This window comes from Phoxinus phoxinus, assembly GCF_949152265.1.
Source record: "Phoxinus phoxinus genome assembly, chromosome: 19".
In the NCBI taxonomy this organism is placed as follows: domain Eukaryota; kingdom Metazoa; phylum Chordata; class Actinopteri; order Cypriniformes; family Leuciscidae; genus Phoxinus; species Phoxinus phoxinus.
In genome coordinates, this window is record NC_136894.1 from 7789197 (window position 1) to 7813057 (window position 23861).

Genomic DNA, 23861 nt, shown 5'->3' on the forward strand with positions numbered 1-23861 from the left:
CAAAGCCAAAGTTGACTCTTGTTTTATGTGCTGTTGGGAACTTCTCTGGGATTCATTGTGCAATTCTCAAGCTAATAGTTTATTTGTCATTTAGCTTACGCTTTTATCCAAATCAATTTATGGTACACTTATTGCAGGAACATTCTGTGAGGTATAGTGTCTTGCCCCATTAAGCATTGCAATTTTAAGTTGTCTTCTCAGCCTGGAGGCTTGACAAGATGGAATTTAGCATGGCTGCAAATTAAATGGATAAGAAAAGTTAATTCTTTAAGGAAACTTTGTCTTGTTAAGTAGTTTGTCTGATTGTATCTTGTCTGTTTAAGCATTTGTGATTGGGTTAGTGGGAAGACGCCGGAAACAGTGTGTCCCAACATAAAATATTAAAAGGGGGGAAAAGTGTCAGGGAGAATTTGGTACAGAACTGGAGGCTAATCTTTTAAAACACTAATTTAATAATACATTACTTATTATACATCTCTTTTGTATACCGTACATTATTCACTTGGAGCATTTAAAATGTTTGATTTTAGTTTTTAGTGTGTTGTTTTTCATTTATTTAGAATAAAATGTCAATCTCGGGCAGAACCAGTCAGAGGTTGTATCCCCTGTCTCATAATTTCTCATTTATCGCTTGATTAGAAGTCTCTGTTGGCTGGCCATCAGAGTATCCTGTGCTGAGCCTTGAAATGGAACCTGTTTTTTTCTCTGCTTGTGTTTCTCTTGACTGACAACTCTACCCTCTGAATGAGCTACATGCCAGCAATTCAGAGATGCAGAGTAATATTCATAATTTACACTCTCAGACACTCTGACTTTTCTTTCAAATCTGAAAAAGAAATCTTGTAACAAGAACCTCAGCATATCAGAAAATAACAGCTCTTCAAAAAATATTAAATAAGTTGAAAAGTTGAAAGCCCAAAATGAAAATGTTAATTTCTCACCCTTATGTCGTTCAAAACCTTTTTTCTTCAACACAAACATATATTTTTTTAAAAATTATTTTAAACTCTTTTAATTAAAATTCCAAGCTCTAAATGACCATGGTCATGTTATGACCAAACATAACATATTTAGATTTTTCCAAAGCCATGTGATAGCATAATATATATATAGACCAGATGGTGTATGGACTACCGGTACTTTTATGATACTTTAATGTTACTTTTGCATCCTTTTTGAAGCTTTAATGTGTCCATCCTCATTAATTTCAATGATAGTCAAACTGCTTTTAAAACAACATGAGGGTGAGTAATTGATGACAACTTTAATATTTGGACAAAAAAGTCTGTTAAAAGCCTATTTTGAAAGCTCACTAGAGCATCCATGTGTTCATCATAATGCAGAAGGCTATCAGCTTAGCAGATCTGAATGTGTGGCTTCATGAACACGAAGATTACAGCTCAACTCATGAAAATGCTGCATGGCTGGTGTGAGGTGAAATGGAAATTTATATTCATTTTCACTCTCTATTGGGACACCTGGTACATGAACTCTGAGGACTCGACTGTCATCTTTGTCAAAGCTGGAGGCGAGAATGGTTTTATGTGTACCGTACGTGACCTCTCACTTTCTACCAAGCCATTAGAGGGTGAGAAGGAGATTTCTCAAGAGGATCACACCAAGGAAAAATTTGCTTTTGGAATATGTGACGTGATCCGCTGGTCAATAATGGTGAGACATCTAATCTTCAATGAGATTAAAATTTTTTGGGGGGAGTTTTAGCTCATTGCTTTGTGATTTTACAGGGTGTTCTGGTAGTTCTAGGCCCTGTTTACACCTGGTATTAAGATACATTTTGGTCGATCGGATCACATTGGATGACATTAACGGGGTCTAAAACATTTTGAGCTTTTGACCACTTCCAGAGGTTGGCAAAAACGCATTAGACCGGATTGCTTTCGTAGTGTAGACGCTCAAGTGGTCGAATGCGTTCGAAAAGCCACTACACACCACCTACTGACTTAATGCTAAACATTTTGTGAAGGGATGCTAGCCAGATGGGATTAAATCTTATTAATCAGCTGAAGACCCAAAACATACCAGGCAGGCACAGTGTTCTCTTACCATTCCTGATTTCTAACACGCACTCACCGAGTTCGGCTATCAGAGCAGAAACGAAAGCTTTTGTTCTCTGTATGTTTTTCCGTCGCCTCCGTGCGTGTTCATATGTAAATTACGTGAATTTATTTCATCCATTAGATCGAAAGATCTAAAAAAAGCCTATACATTTACCCACCCATAGATCCTCCCCTTAAAACACATCTTAATACCAGGTGTAAACAGGGCCCTAGTGTGTTGCTAGGTATTCTTGGTTGTTGCTAGACAGTTGCTTACTAACTTAATCAAAACAATCCAGCCCCAAATTATATTCTTGTCGCTTGAATATAAAGCCGTCTTTAAACAGCCGAGTTAAGGCTTCTCTGTGCCTGCTTAAAATTCAGTGTAAAAGACGCAATGTCGTATAAAAGCCAAATTAAATGATGCCAGCTCTGACCCACCTCAGCCCCTAATATCAAAGTATACCGTTGTAATTGCTGTTTTAATGCATTTATGTCTCCTCTGAGCAGCAGTAAAGACACCTAAATGCCACTTTAAAAGCACTTCTGAGCCACCTTTGCAGTGTAAATTTTGACAAAAAAAATTGTTAGTGTCTACTAGGCAAAAACAGCATTACAAAATGAAACCCTGAAATTCGTTATTACATTTCGATTTTCATGTTAAGAATGAACTTGAGGATTGAACTACAGACCCAGCCTTTGACCAGTCCTCCAAACCCATAGTGCACCTCAGGATGCTTGTTCTGTGCTCTCTCCGCCTTAATGTACCTCACCTTTGCCCTCTATTTAATGGTGTACTCTTACAGTAATGGCAAGGTCAGAGTAGCTGTGTGGTTTTGGTATTTGTGAGACAAGTTTCAGTGAGCGGTCACGTTGCCAGCCCCCCCTCCTCTCACGCTTGCGTCAGAGCTGCAGAATGAAAGGGCTTTATTGTGCTCTGCTGAATCCTCTGAATGAGCGTGGAGCCGTGAGGAGGACCTGCACTGCAAAAAGATCGGGAAGCTTTTTATCAGTCTGCCCTGGGACACATACATTTCAGATGACTAAATATTTGAGCTAGTTAACCCATAAGAATGTGTTCACCTTTAGTTTTAAAAGACAACATGAAATCTAAATTTCTTATTAATGTCCTTGGTCTTTTTGTGCATGATTCATTAGTGCACGTTTTTGATGTAAGGGATGCCACATTTGTGGGAAAAATAATATTAAAATCAAATTGAAATGACATGCAACCCATTTTACTTTTTTTCTTTTCTTTTTTTTTCTAGTGAAAAGTATAGAATACATGGACTGAATAGGAAGACTTATTCAGGATCTGATTTGTGAAAAGTGGTCTTTATATTACCTAAATATAATATCATCCTCTGCGAGAGACCCCCTTTCTAAAATAGAAAGAGCAAGATATATTCATAAATGTTATATAAAGTATATGTGTGTGTGTGTGTGTGTGTGTGTATATATGTATATATATCTTATTTCATTGAGATGCTTATATACTGTATGTATCATGATTATTAAAGAAATGTATAATATAAATAAACATTTAAAATACTCACTTAATATTTTCCTCACACATTTTATTTTCCTCTGGCTTTAGTACAGCATGCAACTGTACTAAAGCCAAAACTAAAATAATATGGAATATTGGATGGAATATTTTTTAAATATTTCCTTTTAGTTAACATTATTTATATATACTATTTATATAGTATTCATCTATGGACATCTATATAATAAAATTATTGTAATCTCATGATATCAGGGATAAAATTGTATTAATAATATCAATTATGAAAAATACTTTTTTTAAAACCCAACTTAAATAAAGTTTTTTTCTTTAGAATAAGGTGCATCATTTTAAATATCGTTCACAATAAGACCAGTACCGTGTTGAGAAGTAAATATGTAATATGTAAATATAAAAGTAAATCGTTTTTTAATATCCGACTAATCAGTCCAATCTATCCAGTCATATTCCAGTAGATGTCATCAAGTCCTGCCCTGTATAATTCCATATAATGTTATAGAATATTCTATCACTTTGAAATGTGTTGTGATGGCTGTCTTCAAGGATTTTGGCTGCTAATAAAAAGTGTCTGGTTCCAAAAATGCATGGTCTGGGAACTGAAGAGGAACTTAGGTCACAAGACCTGATGTAACACCTTTGCTCCCTCAAGCACTTCAAGCCCCTTTAGTGTTATAGTGTACAGTAAGTCACTTTAGATGATGGCAAGTATTGGCACTGTCTGCTCACTATTATATTTTAGGTGACATTTTAAGTTGTGCCAATCCAAAACCGTACATCTTGTTTTAACAGAGAGTGGTAATGCAGAGCAAGTGTGGCTAAAATGGAGTTAAACACTGGCTGTATAAAGGGTGAATAAATGGCTGAGCAGTTTGACATCCGTGCTGTTGTGCAGCCAGTGATTCTTGGCAGGGCACAAAGCTCACCAATCACTGGGTATTATTAGCCTCAGCATTCCAACAGCACTATGTACTTCGTCTTCCCATTGCCCTCCCCATCCAGCCATTCATCTCTCTGCTAAAGCACATCTGCATTAAATCACAGTGAAAAGCAGCCCTGAATGTCTGCTGTATTGAGTTCTCAGGTACAAGAGACCACGCTTTCCTGCATCCCTGTCATACCAGCTCAGATGTAGTCTGCAAACACCGATACAAGAGAACTTTCCCCAATGTGCTGACTTTTCATACACACCTCTGTGATAGAAGGAGAGTTAGCGTAACTGTATTAATCTCAGAATCGCACCGCATGACCTGAAGGTATAAAAGAAAACTGATTAATTTCTGCTTAATGGCTCTCGAGTTCATAGATCTGCTGTATCTGCACATACATTTACACTGTCTTGATGTCTATTTAAACATGATGATCAAATTTTCAAAGCCTGGGAAATTGTGGTCCCACCTAATCTAATAAGACCGCAATCATAACCGATCAGCCGCGTTGAAGGGATAAAACACCAGGAATGCACGCGAAACAAATGTGGTGGTTTGCAGTGTTCATGTTGAGCCTGAAGATATCCTTTGATACGGTATGCTTGTTCTTTCATGCCAAGGTAGGATAGCCACCCTTTTCTCATTAGCTTTTGTTTATATAGCAAGTTCAATGGCTGCGATGTACAGTTTTTGAGGAGCATGTGCTCTGGCTTCACGTTTGGCACTCTGCCTGCCACATTGTAATGTAATGAGTGTACGGGAATAGATCAATGAGTCTTTGTACAGTGATGACCCGTGGTACCTTATCACAAGTCCTTCTGGTTTGATTTAGTACAGTCTGTGCCGTAATCACCATGAAGTGAGTCTGTATGGGAGCAGTGCAAGAGTTTCTTAGTTGGGCCTGTGTTGTATGGGGGATCCCTGAGGTCCTTTTTTGCAATAGGTGGAGGAAGCTTCATTGACTTCCTGGACAGACTGATGGTAATGTGATTGTAACAGAAAAAATATAAATATATTTTAATTTTCAAAATAATAAGCCTACAGCTTTACAATTTTAAAATGCTTTATCCAATGAGCATGCATGTGTTCAGTGAATAACTTATGTCTTGTCTATTGATTAAGTGCATATTTTAGGTATGCAGGTGTTAGGACTGCATGATTAATCAATAAAACACAAATCGCGATATGGCTTAGTGGGATTATGAAATCACAAAGGCTGCAATTGAATTAAATGAATAGATATGCGCTGCGTGTTTCAAAGTGCGCAACACTTGTGTTCGCAAGCAGCTAATGCTCAAGTGATTATTTTTCTTAAATGCTCTTTTATTCTTATTTTACAGTGATATTACAACTGTTGAATATCTTTATTTAATAATAATAATCATCATAACACTAATTTATTATTATTTTATCATATTGATGTATAATCTGAAAAGTTGAGGACAAAATGGGCAGCTCTATAAATAAGCAAACCTTGAGTTTTTTTATTTTGTTAAAAATCGCAGGCATATGAATAAAAATAAATAAATATTGATATGCACAGTTAAATCATTTATAATAAGCACTGCAACTTTCTGTAAAAAATAAGAATGGTCAATTTTGATTTCATGGTGACTTTAGCCAGATCCAGAGGGACAGAGATGTACTTTTCCACACACTGACTATGGCTCGGCTGGAGTGCCAATGTTCCAGCTTCCTCTCCAGACCTGGCACTTGCTACCTAATATCTCGTCTTAATTATCTATCTCTGTCTTATTGGATTTCCAACCAGAGAACCTAATGTTCTTTCATCTAGCCAATAGCAATCCCAATTTTACCATGACCTCACCTTTTCCCTTGTGTAAAACTTTGCTTCAGGTAGTCCCACATAAAGCTTAAGAATATTTTTTTTGCACATTAATTGTGTGGTTGGTGAAGATGAAAACCTGAATAATTAATCAAACTAAAATATTTAATGGTGTAGATGTAATTTAACTCTAGAAGTTTAAATCAGCCTGTACTTGTAATGATTGATTTTTTTTTTTTAAACTTCTGTCAGCAATTAATAGACCATCATTAAAATTAATCAAAAATGATGGATGATAATGAATTCCTCAGTGTCAGACGAATGTTTAATTACTGTTTGTTTAAACAGCTATTGCCCCATTGCATAATTGAGTGAGCTGTCATAATGTCACCATGTGTTTTTGGTACAAATCTGTTTTTATAACTGATGAGAGATCACATACCTTCAGAGCATTTTTTTTTTTTAAATCAGGTTTCTTTTTTTTCTTCTATTTTCTTTAACCCATTGATAGTGTGATGGAGCTTTCTCCACAGGTACGGCTCTTGAAATTAAAAGGATCTCTTTCATCTTATACTCTAATAGACTGTAATGAAATGGAATGCATCTCGTTTTTCAGAGTAAATGATTTTTGGCAGCAGAACTGTGTAATTTGTGACAAAGTCCAATAACATTGTGTTATGTCATGCCATTGCAATATTTTATTTAAATGATATTCATCACCCTTGGGTAGAGCTGCTTCTTACAAGGGCAACCACTCTTGGTTTTAAAAAAGGACTGGACACAAACAGCCATGCAAGACTGAACCAGTTAATAATAAAAAAAAAAAAACACTGTTATTGAACTTTAAATGGACTAAGTTCAATGTATTTGTTTTGTAGTTTATTTCAAAAAGTAATTTAATATAAAGCTTGTTGAACCCACAATCCATCTGCCATTGTTTGGCATATACCTACAAATGATGTTGTGCAGTGAATTTTCAAGGCTGTTTTTCATTCAGGGTTTAGTCATCTCGCCGCACTCATCAAGGTTTAGGCTTTTATAACTAAATCTTGTTTTGCTGGAGATGTCTTTCCAGAGTGATTTGTTTTATGAGGGTGATAAGATACATATGAAATATTAGCAAACATCCAACAGAAAATGGAATTGTCTCTGTAAAGAAATGAAATGTGATAGATGTATAGCGTGCTTGAGAACAGCTGTCATATGCACCTGATGTCAACAAAGTCTGATTGTCCTTCACGTCGCCTTTTAATGGTGCAGCTTTTTTGACTCCCCAGTATTTTATGAAAACAGGCTTTGCAATGCCAACATCTCGAAAGTGGCATTGCTGATGATGATGGATATAATGGGGCTCAAAGTCTCATAATGAGTCCAAAAATAAGATACAGAATTTCTGAAACCCGGAAACCTGAAAATAACCTGAACATTTTGGGGTATTTTAAGCCTTTAGTTGAGTACACTGTAAAAAAGAAATTACATCCCCAAGTCAAAATTTTCTAGTGACTGTGATAACATCTAAATTCTTCAATTAATTCAATTTATTTTACAGAATTTCACTTGGGCCAATTAAAAAATTTAAATGTGACCAGTCACTAGAATATTTTGACTTGGAGAGGTTAAATAATAAAAAAAAAAAAAAAAAAAAAAAATCTTAATTTAAATCTTAACATTTTAGGCCCCATACATAGATTGTGTGAATACACTGAGACAAAACATGACCACTCTAAGGTGAAGTGAAAAATGTTGATAATTTCCTAACAAGGTCACATGTCAAGTTATGAGTATAAAATGATTAGTGAAAAATCAATGTTCTGCTGGGAAACCCTGGTCCTGCCATTCATGTGGACGTAAAGTTGATATGCGCCACCTACCTAAACGCTGTTGTAAACCAGGTATACTGCATCTGTGGGATGTGCTGGACCAACAAGTTCGATCCTCGGCAGCTCCATCTTGCAACTTACAGGACTTGAAGGATCTGATGTAATGTCTTCGTGCCAGATACCACAGGACACCTTCAGGGCTCTTATAGAGTCCATGCCTCGGCGAGTTGGAGCTGTTTGGTGGCACAATGATAACCGTCATAATGCTTTGGCTCGTTGGTGAATGTAAATCTTATTTTTGATGTTAATTTACTGGACATTTATTCAATTTTTACATGCATGCTCAAGACTGTTGATTCCGTATTGACTATACGGGAATGATTATTGGTCAATGTCGATAATCTAAGTTTGGTCAAATATCTACTGGTTTAGTTAGCCTGGCCAAAAAATTATTCTTTTACTACAGCCCAGACATAAAAAAGGCAGAGACACGTTGCCATTTTTTTGTTGTGAACACTCACTCGTACAAATCGATAAAGAGCCTAATTTGAGACATCTCCTTACTTTTTCGTTTTCTTTATAAACTCAATCTAACAGGAACCATGGGGGGTTTGTGCAGGCATTTCCAGCTTTTGTCCAATAGCTTGAGCCTGTATTGAAATACTGGCCCTTAGAGAAATATATATTTTTGTTGGAGCAATCGAGAGCCGGTCCACTGAAGGCGTATTTAGTGCTCAAACAGACCACACTGTGCACGTAATGATTAAAAGTGTCAGTTTTCTAGCATCATTTCAGAATGGTTTGTCATTGTCGTCAGGTAAAAAAAAAATCACGCTGAATTAATTTACAGCTTTCTGTTTTTGGTTTGTGTAGGACATTGTGTAATTTATATAAGCACACATTGTATAATATCTTTGAAATGCAGTTCACAGGAATGACTTTTTGAAAATAATTTAAACGAGTCGGTTTTTAGCTTTATCCTTCCACAAGATAAAAATAGTCTTCTGGTCTCTGGCTCATTCAACACTGCCAGCGGTGTTTAGACAGAAGCAATTGCTGTGTCCCAGTGTTGAATCAGTGTGTTTTTGTTATGCAGCCTCTTTTCTGTTGACATAGCCTGAGTGGGCCATGTGCTAATCCAGCAACAGGAAGTTATGAGTGCCACCACCCTCTCCCTGTGACACATAAAAATACACACGCTGTTGGTCTCTAACTCTCTCTCACTTTCACCCAGCCTGTGCTTCTCACTCAGAGACACTTATGCCAATGCTTTAAACAGTTTGTGCGCTTAGACCTTTCTCATGTTTCTATGGTCTGACCTCTGTGAGTAAGACTAGAGCCGGTCTCGGGTCAGTGTCTCACTCTGGAGCACTGCCACTGCTGAAGGACATGTTGGTGTCACCACAGCATTACCTTTACTGAGGCCATGGTGGATGATTCACACACACTTTCACACACTCCCTCACTCATTTACTCACATTGCACTGGCCTGCCAACATCTCCATCAGCAAAATTAAGGGTGGACCGTATGACCAAATCTGTAGGCAGTATGGGTAATTTTATATTGTGATATATATATTATATATATATATATATATATATATATATATATACACGACGTTCAAAAGTTTGGGGTCAGTAACATTTATTTTTAAAGGAATAGCCTGCATTTATTCAGCAATGATGCATTCAGTTGATCGGAACTGTAAACACACTGCCCTATTTAGATTTAAATAGGCAAGCTTATGCTTATGAGTCTTGATTGTGATTATTATGTTTCTGCTTGTGATATGTTTGGCAACAGTTCTTCCCTAATTAATGGAGTGTGTAGCTTTTCATTTCTTAAACAACCATGTAGGAAGACGCATCATGGCCATATTCCAGGATGACAATGTCAAGATTCATCAGGCTTAAATTGTGAAAGAATGGTTGGGACGGAGCATGTGTGAATCATTTTCAAACATGAATCTGCACCTCTGAGTCCAGACCTTAAATTCATTGAAAGTCTTTGGGATGTGCTGGAGGAAACTTTACAGAGTGCTGGATTCTTGCATTGATAATACAAGATCTTGACCAAAAATTGATGCACCTCTTGATGGAAATAACATCACAACATTTATTTCCATCAAGAGGTGCATCAATTTTTGTTCAAGATCTTGTATTGGCCATGAATGCACTCAATAAAGTCTTCTCCAGCACAAACTGCTAAAATATTTCTATTTCAAATAAGTGCTGTTCTTTTTACTACTTATCAAAGAATCCTGAAAAAATTATGTTTTCAACATTCTAAATATACTGATTATTATCAATGATTTTTGAATGATCATGTGACACTGAAGTAATAAGTGTGCTGAAGAGTCAGCTTTGCCCTCACAGATAAATTACATTTTGAAATGTATAAAAATAGGAAAAACTTATTTTAAATTGTATTTTTTCCCCTTTTTGATAAAATAGATGCAGCCTTGGTGAACATAGGAGATTTCTTTCAAAAACATGAAATCTTACAGAACCTTAACTTTTAACACGCATATTTATTTGCTTTTTGTTTCATTTTTGCGCAAGCCAAAATGAGTTTTCTGAGTGGTATATATTTTTTAATCACACAATGGATCTACCGTGATATTATAAGTATAGCAGAATCATTACCAATTGATACTTTTTTTCTTTCCATTGCATGACATATACAATCATACTGCCAAAGATTGGGAGATAAACATCTTGAACTCAGAATAAACATTATTCGTTGTGCTTTTCCAGAACTGTTGACGTAATGTCAACATTGAACCATTCAACCCTCCATTGTTCACAGTCCCCTCACACCCTTATCCTCCAACTGGATTTTTTCCCCCCTTCCTCAGGGAATGTTACATTTTTCTCCTTCTATGACTCATGAATGGCCCTCAATTTGTTGGCAGGACCAGGACAGCGCGTAGCCGTCTAATATCAGCGCAAGAGCAGTGAGGCAGGGACAGGGCCCTTTATCTCTCAGTAACCCAAGCCATCTTCAGGGAGATGTGTCAGAGACAGGCCGAGCACTGGACCACAGGATGACGTAGAAACACCTCCCACTCGATTAATCACTCTCCCCTTCTGTCGGTGGGTGTCGACATTCGACTGCATGGGAATGATTCAAAGAACTCCCTCAGAATGACAAATTATGACAGCATAAAGCAAAATGAACCGAGTGTGAGGTATCCACAGTTTAAAAGGGCCACGTTTTACACTTTTGCACCATTTATTACTTTCCCTCAAGTCCATATGTGATGAAATTTGATGTTTCTTGTTGTTATCAGGTTTCTTGTTGTTATTTTTTCTCCATCTCCCTGACCCTTAGAATTAAACTGTCTGTTTTGCTGCTGTACCTTTAAGACTTCAGTATGCAAATGACCTCTATTATGATGACTGGCTAACGTCTATGTATGTAAAACGAGTATGCATAGAGGTTTTTAACTATGTTGGAATTCTTGAGGTTAAGATCATGCTGTGTGTAAACTTGGGTGATCATTCATTGTGTTGATTTCCGAATGACCCCTTTTTGCTACTTAGTTTCAGTAAATTGTCTGGGTGGGCTGGGTAGGGTCTACATAGTACATTACACCACCTCTTCTACTGCGAAACCGCAAGACAGATCCTGTTTTCTATGATATGGCCCTTTTAAGTGAATTCGGAAAAGATAGATGGATGATGCCAAACGTCAAACCCCAGATGACTCACTCGTGAGGAATGTAAATATGAAGTGTTCGAGATTTTTTCCTCATTCACTATGTATGCTAAAATACACACTGCTGAGCAGGAGAAATCTGTCAATGATTACGTGGAGTTCTTAGCTAAAATACGAAATATTGCAAAGGACATGCAATATACAGAGGAATATTTTAGTATTTGCGTCCTTTTTAACTTGTCATATTACTGTTGACTGGTTGGCAGTAGCACATGTTTGCTCCATGCGGTCTGTTGTAGAGTATTATTCTCAGGCTCTTGTGTTGTCTATGCTCCCTGCTGTTGTACTCCAATTAAACGTTTCCTTTAGCAGGCCACCTGCCATTACCCATCAGCAGGAGGTGAGGGATTTCAGCTCTTGAGAGCGGAAATTGTAAAGGGCTCTGAGTAAATGATTGATGAAGTCAATCCTGATGCAGACAGAAGACCATAGCTTTGATTGTATCTTAAAGTGTAAGAGCAAGTGACGTTAAACGTAGGTTGATGAAGAGGATTAGGAGGAGGGAGTCATTATTACCTCTTTCACTGCCGTTCACTTTCATTCTTTTACTTTTTGCTATTCTATTTTCTCTCCATTGTGCATGCATTGTACTACTGTTCAACAGTTTGCATGGGATCAGTAAGAGTTTGGTAGAAATTATTACTTTTATTAAGGATACATTAAATTGATCAAAAGTGACATTAATAATTTGTATATATATATATATATATATATGTATGTTTAATAATGCATATGTATTTTATGCTGTAACTTTATATTCGTCGAAGAATCCTGATAAAATGTATCAAGTTTTCCGGAAAAAAATATAAAGCAGCACAACTGTTTTCAACATTGATAATAATAAGAAATTCTTATTGAGCACCAACCAAATTAGCATATTATAATTATTTCTGAAGGATCATGTGACAGTGAGGACTGGAGTAATGATGCTAAAATTTCAGCTTTGTCATCACAGGAATAAATTATATTTTCAAATATATTCATATAGACATCAGTTGTAATAATATGAAAAAATATGACTGTTTTTACTGTATTTCTAATTAAATACTCAATAAATCATACAGACCCAAACTCTCGGGTTAATGTGAAGTGTACCTTAAGTGCATTCAATATTTTATGTTAAAGCATATTAATATATTATAATGTTATTTTGCTATTATTTTTGTCTCATTCCAGATTACCACACTGATCAATCACAAAGACAAGCTCAAGAAGACGGAGAAGACTTTACGTGCCATCCAGAGAGTGGGGCAGGCGGTGAGCGTTGCAGTCAGCCGCTTTGTGGCGGTGGGTGAAGCCATTGCAGTGGAGAATGAAGACCTGAAGGACGAGATGGGACTGGCTTGCTTTGACGCTCGGAGAGCAGGTCAGTTTGACACTACTCAACTGGAAGAGCAGTGACACATAAGCAGCTTTCCAAGGTAGAGTTTCCAGGCAACGAGGAACAGGAAATGGACAGCTAGGTTAAACATAGTGTAACTTGTCAACAAGCTCGAGACAGCCTGTCAGGGTTGTGGACCATGCAGAATTGATTAAAATGTTTTTAATTGGTGTAGCACCAGGATGCAGAATTGCATTTCCAATTTGAATTTGAGGAATTATAATTAAAATGGACATTCAGAGACATCCATATAACAGCTTTTCTAGTAAACATATTACCACACACATACGAGGTACTTCAAGAAACATTAGATCATATGAATAATCAGCCTTTGAATACCACTTAAATCAATGTGTTGCATACACTACTAGAGTTTGAGGTTGGTAAGAATGTTTTGTTGTTGTTGAAAGAAGTCTCACCAAGGCTACATTTATTTGATCAAAAATACAGTAAATGCAGTGATATTGTGAAATAATATTACAGATTAAAAATAATTATCTATTTTAAAATGTCATTCATTCCTGTGATGACAGCTGAATTTGACAGCTCATTACGCCAGTCTTTAGTGCCACATGATCCTTCAGAAATCATTCTAATATGCTGAATTGGTGCTTAAGAAGCATTTCTTCTTCTTATTATTGTTAAAAATGGTTGCTGTTTAATATTTATTTTGTAAACCGTGATCATTTCTTCCCCCAGTATTCTTTGATTGAATTTAAGTCATAACATTTATCTTTATTTTCATCACCTTTTAACATACTGACCTGAAACTTTTAGTGTGTTTTATATAAAAACTGTGGACTAATTCAATTCCAGTCTATCCAATTCAAATTTAATTTCAACATTTTGGAGGATGTGGCCGATTGGAATCCAATTCCAATTGTGTGATGGTTAACTTTTCGAGTTTTATTATGAGCTGCAATTAATATGAATTAAATGAATTTGCACGATGTAATATATTTAGAGCCTATAATTTTATTAAAATGGGGCTTTCACATCTTTTATGAATGCAGCTGTTTTGAGATGCATAAGAACCAAAATGCAGCATTTCCTAGGCCTTGCTTCTTTGTGCGATTCCTGAATCTGTTCGTGTATGTAAAAGGGAGAGTGCTGCAGTTTCTCTTCTATTAAACTCTCCATGTCCCATCTGTGTCTGAAGAGTTTGACTAAAAATACCCCACAAATGTGCGTTTCCATATCTCTCGTTCATGGTGAAGTGTTGCTGTGCTTGCTCTTAGAATAACCAACATGTGCACAAAAAGATTTGATCTTTTCTGACAGTTTAAAGAGGTTTACAAAGTCAAGCAGCTGCGGCTATAGAATAAATCTCATGTGAGATGACATCTGTGAGGTTTCTTATAAAGACTAGATGATTCTGAGAATTACTTAACTTATTTAATAGACTTGTACCCCAGAAATGATTGTAGTGATATTTAGAGATTGTTTTAAATTTGATCAAAATATCTGTTCTTTTATCAAACCTAAACACTTATATATATATTTTTTGTTGTTGTGTGCTACATTTCATTTAAATAAATCACACTTGGTCTGATATTTTGCAAGTCCAAGTAATTTTTGGAAGACTGTATATTTTGTAGCTAAACAAGTGCTGTGTCGATCAAAGCCATGTATCTCAAAGACTCAAAGTGTGTTGTGGTGTACATTTGTCCCTCCGGTCTGAAATAATAGGAGCTCTGTTCTGTATCTATAAATACTGATAGTTGGTGGTCTCTCCCGCCTCCCTTCCCATACCTCCCTGGGCAAAAGACTTGCAACAACACCGGAATTAGATTGGCTTCAAGTTAGTTATCGGACTCCCCACAGTGTTTGAACGCTCACCCACGCATTTAATCCTCCTGATTATTACACGGGCCGCCCATGTGTGACGGGCAAAAGTTTAGCCCAAAACACATCGAGGCAGGTGGAGAAAAAGTTACGTAGACTTGTCTCTTCATCTGAATTTAATTAATCAGATGTTAAAACTGGTGAGACTGGAACATTTTACCACAAGTAGTTCAGCTGAGGTATGAGAGCACATCATCTAAAGGAGATGAAAGAGAGCTTTCGTTAAAAAGGGAAAGCCTTGATTTGAGAAGTGACCTGTGACTTTGTGTTTAACCACAGATGTGACACAGTGGCCTGCACCTCTTTAAATCCAGGAGTGTTTTTGACTGATGTATAGATTACATTGCTGTGATTTTGCTTTCACCGTCTGTGTGGTCTTAAAAGTGCACTGCATTTGTTCCAGTGTGGCTGTTTCTTCCACTATGGATGGACACTTTTGGCTCTGTGTACTTTTTGAAAAATAAAAAACTTGTTTGCTTACTAAGAATTTCCAGCAGCGTGTTCACAAGAGCACAATGGCACATGCGTGTTGTGTAGATGCGAGAGCAGACGTTGTTGCGTGAATGCGCGTTTGAGATTTATATTTTGGAAATAAAGTGGAACATTATGTTTAGTTTTTTTTTTTGTGCTATTCCAAACCTGTAAGACTTCGTTCATCTTCGGAAAACACAAATGAAGATATTTTTGATGAAATCTTATAGATTTCTGTCCATCCGTTGAAAACTACGCAGCTACCACTTTGACACTTCAAAAAGTTTATCGTAAAACTATTCCATATGAATTGAGCGGTTTAGCCCAATTTTTTTTGAAGAGATTCAGTCGCTTTATATGATGAACAGATTGAATTTAGGCTTTTATATTAACATATTAACATTTATCAACTCGCACATCAGTTGTGGTAACCGGAAGCTGAAGGATACTCCCTTGTGAGAACTACGAGGTTCATTCTTGTGTTACGCAGCAAGTTTGAGCTCCTGCAAGAGGTTTTGTTTATGTTGGGTGATCAATGTTCATATGTGAATAAAAGCCTAAATTCAATCTGTTCATCAAAGAAAGCGACCGTGTTTTTTTTTCAGAAAACCGCTCAATTCATATGGATTAGTTTTACGATCTCTTTATGAACTTTTTGAAGCATATAAGTGGTAGTTGCATAGCTGTCAATGGAGAGACCGAAATCTCTCAGATTTCATCAAAAAAGATCTTAATTTGTGTTCCGAAGATGAACGAAAGTCTTAAGGGTTTGGAATGACATGAGGATGAGTAATTAATAATAGAATTTTAATTTTGGGGTGAACTATCCCTTTAAGGATTACTTGAATTATGTCTTTACTACCTTTCTGGGGTTTGAAAGTGGAAGATGTGTTGGCTTTTAATGAAGTGGAAAGAAAGCTCTTCATTTGTGTTCTGAAGATGAATGAACGTCTTTGCAACGACATGAGGGTGGATGAGTAATTAAAGACAGAATGTTCATTTTTGGGTGAACTGTCCCTTTAAACACAGAGATTTCAGTCACTTTCTTCTGAAAGTTTCCTTAACCCGAAGCTGATGTAGAGGTTGTAAACTCTAGATAAAGTTTAGCTGAGAATGCATTATTTTCTGTCTTGCTGCTCAGAGACCTCTCGGCCTTATGCAGATAGACAGCTGCTTTTGAGCTACGACTCGATACTATAGCACCTCGAAATAATGAAGTGCATTCAAAAGAAGCAGATGCATGCTAAAGACTATGTCTTAAAAGGGCATCGGTGCAGAGATCTCAGTGTTTCACCCGCTATGCAAGCCGAACGCCTGGGGCCATGGTCTCTTTAAAGCAGGAAGCTGGCTGAAAATGCCAGCCGCTCAGGACAGCGCCACGTCTCTGGTGCCGCTCAAGGGATTCAACTATAAGCTTCCACAAAGACTCTGCTTCAAAGCTCAGGAAAGACACAGAGCTATAGTGAACAATACCCTCCAGAAACAAGAATGTTTCAGTATGGCCGCTGCTAAACAAGAGACTAAAACCAACAAAGCAGGAAATGTCTGCATTGTGCCCATTCAGATGAATATGGATAGGTGTGCACAAACTGACAAAGTAATTTGCCCAACAATACAGCGTTAAGCACAAGGCACCTTGATTGTTAAAACCACTGTGAGATTTAACAAAAGACAAGCTGTTAAATGCAATCAGGATGGACAAATGTGTCGTTGAACATCCAACTGTTTCCCTTCAGAAATTACTCTCATTCTGTGCCTGAAACCTTACTCTGTATTTCTCACCCTCTTTCCTCTTCATTTTCCAATGTGCCAGTCTTTCCGTCTCTCAGAATAACATTGCTTTATTGAGGCACGAGGCAGGGAACTGCCCTCATCAAGCGTCCTTTCAGCACGTTCCAACTGGGACATCTCATCCCGTCCCTGCCACCCTGTCCAAAAATAAGCCAGTATAGCATTTGTGTCTGGACAGGACTTTGAGCTGAACGCTCACTGAGGAGAGTGAGATGTTTATTGATGCTTTTTTTTAAAAGTGACCACCCAGTGTGATGGATTGCTTGGTAAATAATGAAATGATCTGTGACTTGATGTCTTAATGTGCTTATTGAAATTGTATATATTTTTCAGATCAGTGACAGTTTTATGAATGCTTGTTTGTTTATCTATAAGGGATGAGAAGACATGTCATACAGTATATATGTATTTGTTTTCCATGACCTTAAGTGTTTCCCACAGGCCAGTTTACAATTTCACTGCTGGTGAGGATTTATGTACAGTGGCCTCAACTGTTTTCATCAATTTTAAAGTGTCCCAAAAGTGTCCAAATACTTTTTATGGCCTTTTCCAGCTATATTTTGGGGAAAAATCTGTAAAAAAAGGTGACAGAACCTCCTTTTCTGGGTGTCCTCTAAAGGAGTTTTTATTTTTATTGTATAAAACTGCTTGAATTTTCTGTTGCTTTGGTCTGGCTTTTTAGTAATTTTAACTTTGAACTTTCTATTAATCAAAGAATCCTGAAAAAAATATATCATGGTTTCTAATATTTAAAATATTAAGCAGCTCAACTGTTTTCAACATTGATAAGAAATGCTTCCTGAGCACCAAAGCAGCATATTAGTTTGATTTCTCAAGATCACATGACACTAAAGACTGGAGTAATGGCAGAAAATTAAACTTTGCCTATTGCTCTTGTAGTTACTACTAGCTCAAGCTCAAGATATATATAATATGATAGAGAATATATTTTCTAGATATGGTTCAGTTAAAGATTTTGTTATCCGTTTCATCATCCTCAAGGCAGAAATCATGAGTAACTGCACACCTCTCCTCAACAATCGACATTATTTTTGAGGCATCATTCAGTCCATAATGGGACTAGTTCCATGCTGAAGTTTAATACGTAGGAATAGGAGTTTGAAACAATAGACACCTGTGCACGTTGCTAAACTCTTGTGCGCACATCTTTTATATTCTGCTGTATTTTTCTTTTGCAGGCACTGCAATAGCTCAACTGACAGATGTGTCCGGTCTGGAGCCGTGTGAGGGTGACGGGCGCAGCACGGTGTTTAGTGACAGGACTGGCATGGTGAAAGCTGCTCGCATGCTGCTCTCCTCCGTTACCAAAGTCCTGGTGCTTGCAGACTGCATCGTTATCAAACAGATCATAAGCTCTCGCAACAAAGTACGTATTATTGTCTTCTGTGTCCATGTACTTGTGCACTGGCCTTTACAAGCTCAAATGACACTCTTATTTTCCTGTCAAGTACATGAGTACACAGGCTAGCCTTTGCTCTCCGATGCTATCGCTGCATGGCCACTGAGGAATACTCAAAGTCCTGCTGCTTTGGAGATAATTGAAGAGACACGGCACAGGATAAATTAGGAGGCCTGTCTAAACATCCATGTCGGTGAGATGAGGAAGTGGGCAGTGTTTATGTGTGTGTGTGCCTGTTTGTGCTCTCAGATCTGGAGCTAATCATGTCCAGTTAGTGATGTTTGGACAGCCAGGCAGCAGAACAGCTCTCCATTACAGAGAAACACAATTGAATTTGTCCCTGACCATGCCTGATAACGCCCACTCCTAGCTAGCTAACCTCAAATAGAGGCTTCTCTTATCAATTTTCTCCAATGTGAGCATCTCGGACTGCTTCCGCTGAGCTTCTCTGTACAAATAAGAGTTTTTTTCCCACACTTACTGACACTGCTCGTTAAGCACAGTTTCTTCTTGTGTGACTCAGCATGTATGACCACTACTAATAAGCAATTTAGACATGGAATGAGATTTTAAGAATCTAAGACTCTTTTTCTTGTTTAAGAATCTTCTTTTAGAGTAAAACCAACTATTGTACAGAACTGTTGTAACTCTATTTCAACCATTGAGACCCATATGTCTGATGCGGTGTCCGAAATCACATACTGTATAGTAGGTAGGTACTACACTGTAAAAAAAAAAAATCTAATAACTTAAAACAAAAAGGCAACCTATCACATTCAGCTTAAGTTAATTCAATGAAAGTCAACTTAAATACTTTCGTTCCTCAGAGTAACAGGTAGTCTTTTGGGCTTTGTTTAGCATTAGCAAAATTAGCAATTAGCATTTAGTTTAGCATTAATTAGTTTAGCATTAACAAAATTAGCAATTAGCACAGAAGATTGTTTAGCATTTAGCAATATAAGGGGCTACAATCCTTGTTCTGTCATCTCCATGTTTGATTTTCAAAACTAACCACATGATATGAACATTATTTGCCTTTTTATATATACATTTAATATAAAAGTTAAATAATAATAATTATTAAAAACACCAATTTTCGCCTCTTTATATATACATTTAATATAAAAGTTAAATAATAATAATTATTAAAAGAACCAATTTTATTTTAGCAACTTGAAATTTGGAACATCATGGTTTAGAACATGTCTGTCATCTCAAACCACTTTAGATATGGGTTTGTCCTTGGCATAGCTTGACACTTTCTCATTTCCAAAGAAACAAACAAAAACACTTGGAAAACCTTTTTATGTAATAATCATGAAGCCATAAGAAAGTAAATTTACAATATATGTGATTTACTATCCGTGAGATTAAATGGAGCAAAATTAGTCTCTTGCTTCTCAGATCCCTAGTAATCTAAAGAGATGTCATACTGTTTCACATGCTGTGCTCAGATTTGCCACAGTGGCTCTATGCTCTTGCTGTATATCAACAGTTGTCTCAGTTGGATCTATTTTTATTTCTTGTTGAGAACATTAGGACAGACATCTGAGATAAAGCTCATCCCTAAATAAAGCACAAACATCTCCTGAGTTATGAAAGCAACCTTCACACAATTAATTTTTTCTCACTCTCTTGGGGCTGTAGCTTTATTTGTAAAGACGTGGATTATACGTTTGTGTGCAGGTGCTGGTTACCCTGGAGCAGCTGGAGAGAGTCAGCACTTTTCAGGAATTTGTCCAAATCTTCAGCCAATTTGGGAACGAGATGGTAGAGTTTGCCCATCTCACGGGAGACCGACAGAATGTAAGCGCACACACACACACTCACACTCACACTGACACTCCCTCTACTCACCCTCCATCATTCCCTCACTTCACTTCACAGATAGTCAAACACTGATAAGGACACTTCCTATGGCAGATTTGTAGAGCTCCTTGTAGATTTACACAACGCATGAGGGGTGAGGGGGAAGATAATGGAGGGATTTAAGTCATAAGAACTGAACTGTGCCGCACACTACCATTTTAATCAGCAGTTCTTAAACCCCATTGATAAACACCTTTGGGGTAAGATACACTCGACCGCAGTGCAGAACCGATGGGTTTTTGGAAACGGTAGTGGTGCAATATAACTCTTATCAGCATGTGTTTGCTTTGCAAACATATGCAAGATCAGGGAATTGTACTGTTTGTATGAATTAATACTAGAATGTTTTTATACACATAGCCCTCATTATCAATGCTCTGTTGGGAAAAAAACACATCAAACCTGCATATGGTCACGCTGGTTTTTAGAACATGGTATCTGGTTTGCTGCTGGGTCGAGATTGTATGTCATCTCAAACCACTTTAGATATGGGTTTGTCAAGGGCATATGCTGATGTTGATGCATAGATAGATCAAAAGCGTTTCAAAATGGGGTCCACATGGCTTCTAAAGGAAAATGTTATCCTTGGCATCAAAAAAATTGAAAACCCCTGTTCTATAGAGTAGGATGAAGTCCAAAACTGTGCGAACACTGCTGTCAATATCAAATTGATACAAAATTGGTCCTGTCCTGACAATTGCTCTATTACTACATGAAACCATATGAAACCAGCCACCATCAGAAACTGGTTTCTTTGATCTTTCCAGCAGTGCATGGCTGTTTCTTCTCCCGAGGCCCCCTCCGAGGTCCCATCATGATTAGGAAAGTAGTAATGTGAATACAAATGACACCAAGAACTGATAGGAGAGGATTTCTCATTTCAAACAGGAATCACTATATGTGCTTGATAATGTTTCACAAACACATCACGTTCCTATCTCTGCAGAGCTTTCCTGCCAATCTGCGGCCTCCATCTTTTCAGTTTTATTCAGAAGAACATAATAACAGATAATCACTTCTCCTTTTGTGAGCCCAGCCAGGGTGAGAGAGATCAGGTTCTTCTCATTCTCTCCGCCATGCACACACACAGTCTGTCAGTCACAAATCCCTAATGCCTAACGCTGCGTTGAGTGAGCGCAGATCTATTGAGTTATATTCCAGCTCTCTCAGTGTCGGTGGAAGGCATTATGTCAGTGCTATCTCTTCCAGGGACCAAATTTACCGTTCATTCTCAGCAAGACCATGGCAAATGAACTCTTAGAATGAAGTCAGAGAGTTCTGTGGATCTCCTGACAGGCTGCGCCAGATGGTTAATATTCAAGACAAGTGCTCTTGATTTGCTGAACAATTTTTTTGTTTTATTACAGCCTATGAAATGAGTTTCATAAGCACTTTGTGGAAATCATAACTGAACTAAATTGGTAATAGTTTAATTCCAGCCTTGTTTGTTGCAAGCAAACGATGTATTCTCTCTATAAAGTCAACTGAGGTTAAACCTAAGCCGAGATTTCAGAACGCTCGAAAGCACTCGAGGCATTGCGTGTTTTCTCATATTTGTCTTGTGGATTCTTGTTTTCCTCAGGATCTGAAGGATGAAAAGAAAAGAGCTCGGATGGCCGCCGCACGTGCTGTGCTGGAGAAATGCACCATGATGCTCCTCACAGCCTCGAAGGTAGGATTATGGAAGAGAGTACCATCTGCTGTCTAAAAGATGTTAATATAATATCACCGTTTCTTATGCAGTAACCACGCATTCGCACACATTTGTGCATAAAACCTGTTCTCAAACGTTTTCATGCAGAGATCATGGTGCATCAAAAAAAGTTTATATTACAGATTCAAATTTAGAAACAGCTTAAATCAGCAAATCATTCCTGGTGGCCTTAGAAATACTTTATAAATATGAATATATTTATACATATACATAACCGTTCAAAAGTTTGGGTTTAGTAGGATATTTGTTTTTAAATAAATTAATATTTGTATTCAACTCTGATGGATTTAATTAATCAAAAGTGACAGTAAATATATTTACTGTTACAAAAGATTTCTGTTTCAAATAAATGCTGTTCTTTTGAACTCTGTTTATCAAAGAATCATGAAAAAATATCATGGTTTTCACAAAAATATTAGGCACCACAACTGATTTTAACATTAATAATGATGTTTATAAATAACATTAATTAATAAATGTTTCTTGAGCACCAAATCAGCATATTATATATTGCATATTATACATGTAATAATTTTTCACAATATTACAGTTTCACTATTTTTTTATCAAATAAATGCTGCCTTGGTGAGACTTCTTTCAAAAACATTAAAAAAAAAACTTACTGACCCCAAACATTTAAAATGTAGTACATATATTAAAATAACACAACATGTATATATAAGATTTTTAATTTTGCATGAGAGTAAGAAAAGTTGAATGCAATTATTATTGAATGAGAGCCATACCTGACTTGAACTCGAATATTTAAGCAGATTCATGTGGGAGTTCAAGATCAAGCAGTTGGCTCTATTAGGTCCGTTTCATGTAGATTTAGTTAGAGAAAGAAGTTAAAGTAGTTATTATCTGAAAAGTGTTCATTCTGTCAGGAAATAAGGCCTTGATTTTAGCAACCCACTCAAATGCAGAAAAAACAGGGACTATTGAAGCACTGCATAAATGACATAAGACAGGGCCAAAACTTTTTTGATGGTTAATTGCTTATGAAAAAACATAACAAAAAGTTAAGTCATTAAGCTTGTTTGTACCTCAATATTTCTTTTCTTATTCTGAAAAAGGAAGTGAAGTGTAAAAACACCCTGTTCACATGTCAAATTTGTTCTTTTGTCCCTCTGCATTTGGAAGATAATTTTTGTTCCTCTCTGCCTCTCAGACTTGTCTGAGACATCCAGACTGTGAGTCGGCACGGATCAACAAAGAAGCAGTCTTTCAGCGTATGCGTCTGGCCCTGGAGCAAGTCATTGAGATTGTGACTGACACGAGGAGCGGTGGGGAGGCCAAAGCACTTCCTGTCAGCATCTACGCTGGGATTAAAGACTTTAAGGTGCAGGTGTAGGCCAAGGGCTCTTCGATGAGGTTTCTCTTTTAAAGTCAGACATCTTTTAAAAGTATAGCTTGTTGTCCAATCAGTCAAACAATACACGTATAACAGTAACTGTTCAAATGTTGTTGTTGTTCTAAAATAATTATACACAGTACACACACATATATTATGTGAACACAAACTTTTATTT

The 23861-nt window shown here is 37.0% G+C and overlaps 1 protein-coding gene across 5 annotated transcripts in view; it reads left to right on the top strand.

The window, feature by feature from the left end:
• The window catches only part of ctnnal1 (catenin (cadherin-associated protein), alpha-like 1), a 56104-nt gene that overhangs the window by 14446 nt on the left and 17797 nt on the right, over positions 1 to 23861 (top strand). For all 5 annotated transcript variants that reach the window (XR_013795018.1, XR_013795019.1, XM_079590360.1 and 2 more), the window contains exons 2-6: positions 13015 to 13204; positions 18526 to 18713; positions 20433 to 20552; positions 22198 to 22287; positions 23501 to 23671. Coding sequence is in view for 3 of the 5 variants with exons in the window: in XM_079590360.1 (XP_079446486.1) it covers positions 13015 to 13204; positions 18526 to 18713; positions 20433 to 20552; positions 22198 to 22287; positions 23501 to 23671 (759 nt within the window). In the remaining 2 variants the exon portion in view is untranslated. The remainder of the gene's footprint in view (positions 1 to 13014; positions 13205 to 18525; positions 18714 to 20432; positions 20553 to 22197; positions 22288 to 23500; positions 23672 to 23861) is intronic.